At 38.4% G+C, this 5,597-nt stretch overlaps 1 protein-coding gene across 1 annotated transcript; it reads right to left on the minus strand.

Moving 5' to 3' along the window:
• LOC142661606 (putative G-protein coupled receptor 33) lies at positions 1–4,451 on the minus strand. Its single transcript, XM_075839027.1, has 2 exons — positions 4,431–4,451; positions 1–1,475 (listed from the first exon to the last, which is right to left on the minus strand). The coding sequence occupies exons 1-2, from the start codon at positions 4,449–4,451 to the stop codon at positions 492–494; spliced, it is 1,005 nt and encodes a 334-aa protein (XP_075695142.1). The 3' UTR covers positions 1–491.
• Positions 4,452–5,597: the final 1,146 nt, after the last annotated feature.

Genomic DNA, 5,597 nt, shown 5'->3' on the forward strand with positions numbered 1-5,597 from the left:
AACAGATAAAAGTCAATGATCTCTATTCAGTTTCCTAAAGAGTCCATAGAAATCGGCCATCAAGTTGGTAGAAGGAACAAGTTTTTGGAACCATTTAAAGAGATTTTCTTCATACTGTCCGGCCTTCTGTTCGGGATTTCCGAATTCTTGATTGGACCATATCTTTATCTTTCCTTCTAAACATAAATGTATTTTCCAAAGAGCTGGGTCTTCTCATCATAATACCCCCAAAACAAGATGATCAAGCTTCAGTTTATTAGGGTGATCAGGGGTGTCGGTAGACTTTGAACCTGGGGTACCATGAGGTACCAGCGGAGGGGCACAGTCCATATACAATTGAATGTGGCAATTGGTGGGGCAAGCAGATCTAAAGCTCTGGGTGAAAGATCTGGGGCACGTTTTCCTAGTGCCAGAAACATGCCTGAGGGTGTATAGAAATATCTCCCCAAGGTCCTCCATCATCCTTTGAATATGACTGTTGTTCTTTATTTTCAATAAGAGTCTTGGTTGGTTGAGGTGAAGGTTTCGTTAAGGACTAACTCAATAATGTCCAGAACAGACTTTCTGAACATGATTTTGAAGTTATCCACAATGAACAGATAAATTATGGGGGTAAAACAACTGTTGATACAAGCGAAACAATTGGTTAAAAGCTGCAATGTATTCAGGAGACTCTCCGAGTACCTGGTTTTCTCCAAACTCATCCCATACCATGCGTGGTAGGGTGCCCAGGAGACAAAGAAAGAAACAATAGCAATGCAGATTATTTTATAGGGTTTGTTAGACTTTGCCAAGTTTTGTTTGCGTATCTTGAGAATGATTTTGACATAACATATTATAATGACTGAGAATGGGATTATTAGACTCAAAAACAACCGGGTAATGAACATAAACCACTTTACTTGCTGCCCGTTCCACTGCCCAGAAACCGTATAGTCATTGTAACAGATGGTAATGTTATTGTCATATTTCACTTGTCGGAATACAAGGTAAGGTGAGGTGAACAAAAGAGCCAAAAACCATATTAACAGGCAGATAAGAGTAGCATTTTGTGGGTTCATGTATCTTCTGTACCAGTGTGGGTGAAAAACCAAGAAGTAGCGGTCAATGCTGATCACTGTGAGGACAAATACGGTCAAATACATGTCTAGTGAAAGCAGAGAATTAATAATTTTGCACAGAAATGGTCCAAATACCCAATGTGGTTTCGTAATAACAAAAGCAGTGAAAAAGGGAATGGAGAGGGTAAAAACGAGATTGCCCAAAATAAGATGAAGAAACCAAGTTGTGTTTATGCTTCTTCTCATCCTAAAGCCAAGCACCCAGAGGTATAAAGTGTTCACAACCAATCCAAACACAAAGGTGAGGAGCAAAAACACCGCTGATGTCAGCTTGAAGGCTGAAATGGTCTGATGGGTCGGTCCATCGCTTGTGTTGAAATGAAAGCTTGATGAAATGTTAAGGGTCATTGTCTCCTAAAAGACAAAAGAAACATAAATGAATGATATAAAAATGATATAAAACATCACATCAAAAAAAGTTTTTTCTTCTCTCTGTAGACCTTGGATCCAAAGCCGAGTCTCAAAATAAAACCTTTATCCTAAATTGTATGCCCTGTGCGTTATCTACACTAGTTTTCTTGGCACAACCAACACTGGTTCCGTCAACTGTCATATCTCCTGTGATATAGACGGAGTAGCACCCCCTATAATGTAATCTGTACCCATAACCCCTCCATCTGTGATGTTTTGCTCCCCTATTACCCACATTAAATAGCACTACATAGACCTACTGTATGACTAATTAAATTTTTAGTAGTAGACTGTTGTACCATGTTACCCATCAAGGCTTTCGAGAAAACGTACATCTCTTCCTCAATCATTGTTTTCAAGACTATCTACTGTACATCTCCTAGATATTTTCCATGGGCATTGATTTTGAGAAAACTTATGTCTCGTAGGTCTCTTCTTCAGACATTTACGTCTTTTAGATCCCTTCCTCGGGCATTGTTGTCAAGACTACCTAAATTTCTAGATCTCTTCCTCGGCAATTGCTTTCGAGACCACTTACGTCTATTAGATCTCTTCCTCGGGTATTGCTTTCTAGAAAACGTATGTCTCTCTTTGGTCTCTTCCTTAGACGTTGCTTTCGAGACTTCTTACATCTTTTAGTTCTCTTCCTCAGGCATTGTTGTCAGGAATACTAACACTTTCTAGATCTCTTCCTCAGCAATTGTTTTTTGGGACTACTTTCATCTATTAGATCTCTTGCTCGGATATTGCTTTCTAGAAAACGTATGTCTCTTTGAGCTCTTCCTTAGACATTGTTTTTGAAACTACTTATGTCTCTTAGATCTCTCCCTCGGGCATTGCTTTCAAGGAAACTTACGTTTTCTAGGTCTCTAAGTCTTGCATTTTTGTTTCTGCCAATAAAAAGGTGTCATATAACTTCATTTCCTAATGAGATTCTTAACATTTGGTTTCTACTCACCATTTGTGCTCTAATCTAGGGTTTAACTGTTACACTTCTCATGGAATAGCTCATATGTGCTAGAATGTTTACCATCACAGATATAATGGACTTGGGAACAGTGGTCCTCCATTTTTCCCCCACAAAATCTCATCATAAGTACTATATACATACATATATATATATGTATATATATAATATATATATATATATATATGCATAGTATATCCACCTCAACCCAAGTCAATCACGAATCAGACAGGTATGAGTGCAAACATAGTGATTAAACCATGTATATAGCTTAATTCCAAAAATATTGAACAGATAAAAAAAAAATCTGATATAGTCACATGAAGATGATATAATGTCCCATTCCGGAGTAGTGGCTTTTATTTTTGTATTACGCCCAAAACGTAAGTAACAATAAGAGTATACAACCCGTACAACAAACTTTAGTCAAGCCTACAGACGGTATTGTCATCACTTCACCCTTAGGGTATGTTCACACGGCTTATTTTCCTGAAAAACGGATGAAAAATCGGAAGTTGAACGCGTCCAAACATCTGCCCATTGATTTCAATGGGAAAAACGGCGTTCTGTTCCCACAGGGATTTTTTTTACACGGTCGTTTTGAAAAATGGCCACGTAAAAAAACGCCTACGAAAAAGAAGTGCATGGCACTTCTTGAGCTGTTTTTGGAGCCGTTTTTCATTGACTCCATAGAAAAACAGCTCCAAAAACGGCCGTCAAAAACTACGTAAAATACGCGAGTTGCTAAAAATACGCCTGAAAATCAGGAGCTGTTTTCCCTTGAAAACAGCTCCGTATTTTCAGCCGTATTTTGTTAAGCCGTGGAAACATACCCTTATTCGAGGCAGAACAGATTGAATCCTTGTGAAACGGATGTTAAAGTCTCACATGCGCGTTAGGATATGTTCACACGCTTTCAAGGGAATACAGCTCCTGGTTTTCAGTCGTTTTTTAAGCAACTCGCGTTTTTCGCAGCGTTTTTTACGGACGTTTTTGGAGCTGTTTTTGTATAGAGTCAATGAAAAACGGCTCCAAAAACGTTTCAAGAAGTGACATGCACTACTTTTTCGCGGGCGTTTTTTAACGCTCCTGTTTTCCAAACGGCCGTGTAAAAAATGGCCTGTCGGAACAGAACGCAATTTTTCCAATTGAAATCAATGGGCAGGTGTTTGGAGGAGTTCTGCTCCCGATTTTCCGGCCGTTTTTCGGCCGTTTACGTCCCGAAAGACGTCCGAAAATAAGCCGTGTGAACATACCCTCACAAGTAGCATTGACGTTTTGTTGCAATTGTGAAATTTTTTTGAATTCTACAGGTTAAACCAAGATGTTATGAGTAGGGGGTTCCAAAAAGTTGAGCTCGATGGGTCGTATCACCCTTCCCATATTTCTATGTACTAGCGCCTCCATGACCTCCTGTATATAAATAGTTGATTATTTACAGCTGTTCTGTCTTCGTACTATACTGCCCTATATATACATACAGATAGAAGGCAGCCATCAGTCACTAGTGAGGAGGGTGGGGGAGTTAGGGGAGCGCTCGTTTACCAATACAGTGGACTCATAACTATAACGGTTGGACTCTATTACACAATATTTTTTGTGCCATTTGGGCTAATGGTGTCCTATACTATACTGCTCTTACATAGGAGACCATAGAATGATGACTGACGCGTTTTAACGTTTCTGCGGATATTTTTTTATTTATTATTTTTGTAATCGGTACAATACAATAGGGCTGTTTGCTTAGTTCCCCCATATCCAGAGCCCGTGAGCCATTTTATAACATTGCCTTTAGAACTTTAACCCCATAGGACACATAAAAAAATTTGTGATATCTTCGCAGATGAAGATAATTTTTTTTCAAAAATAGGTCCCAACAATAGACAAAAACTCAGTACACGATACCTTTCAATATTTTTTGGAAGCTTTACCTGCCAGTTTTCCAGGGTCATCTCCGCTTAATGCTTCATCACCATCGTGAGTGTCGTCTTCAAGATATAAGAGACTTGTTCCTTTTTTATATAAGGACGTTGCATTGTAACAAACCACACAATCTAAATAGGCACTGCCTCGATGATGAGAGTAAAACAGGAAATGATCAAACTTCTCTATTAACTATTAGAAGAAAAGATCTGACTGTGCAGGGTTGTTTTGTATTCTGTCACCATGGAGATACATAGGCCTGCATAGGAGCTGTATACACAAAACGGTTGGAGATTTTCAATCAAGACTATTTGCAAATTTGCTTAATTTTGTATTTTGGAGCAATGAATGAAATGTTTGCAAAGTTGAACATACAGTTTACAACTTTTACCGACTAGAGTGATATTATCAGGTATCTCTAGATTTATTTATTTTTAATTGTTTGTGGTAATGTAGTTTTTTAGGACTATAATATTGATGGCCTATCAATATTGGAAAAGTGGGGGTCCGCTTCCCAGAAACCCCTGCTGATCAGCTGACTCCCCTTCATTGGCGTTAAAGTCAGCTAATCGGCGGCGGTGACAGGAGTCTGACTTCCCATTGATCAGATATTGATCGCCTATCCTAAGGATGGACGATCAATATCTTAGTCCAATAATACCCAATAATTGCAGTCCTATGTAAAAGTTCCATGTAAACATTTATTAGTAACATGAATTTTACCACATGACAAACTCAACTCTGCTACATCTGTTTCATTATCGAAATGTAACTATACATAAACAACTATCTATACGTTTTTTCCTGCCTTGTGATCCAACAGTATGTTTTCAGTTTCTCTATGAGCAAAATGAATGATCTGATGTTATGCCCCATGTTATGATGTTATGTCCCATGCCGGCCCACAAATTCTTTTAGTTGACCAATATTATGCAGCCACATAATCAGATGTACAGATTCCCAAAAAGAGCCTTCCCCCCATCATTCATGTCTGGGAATAATTATTTCAACTTTGACCATTTTATGTCCCTATATTTCTATGCACGATTGTCCCATATGACTCTGAAATTAGTAAAACTTGTGATTTAAGAAATATTGTGTGACCAATAACAAACCACAAGCTCTAATTTTGCAAGTAAAAAAACAATGATCTTAAAGGATTGTATCAGCCGAAA

Source organism: Rhinoderma darwinii, chromosome 10 (assembly GCF_050947455.1).
Source record: "Rhinoderma darwinii isolate aRhiDar2 chromosome 10, aRhiDar2.hap1, whole genome shotgun sequence".
Taxonomy (NCBI): domain Eukaryota; kingdom Metazoa; phylum Chordata; class Amphibia; order Anura; family Rhinodermatidae; genus Rhinoderma; species Rhinoderma darwinii.

Bases quoted from the DNA above. Each gene is read 5' to 3' on its own strand.
- LOC142661606 (XM_075839027.1), bottom strand. From the start codon at position 4,451: ATGACCCTGGAAAACTGGCAG. The intron at 1,476-4,430 runs GTAAAGCTTCCA...TTTGTCTTTTAG, and splicing joins TGACCCTGGAAAACTGGCAG to GAGACAATGACCCTTAACAT.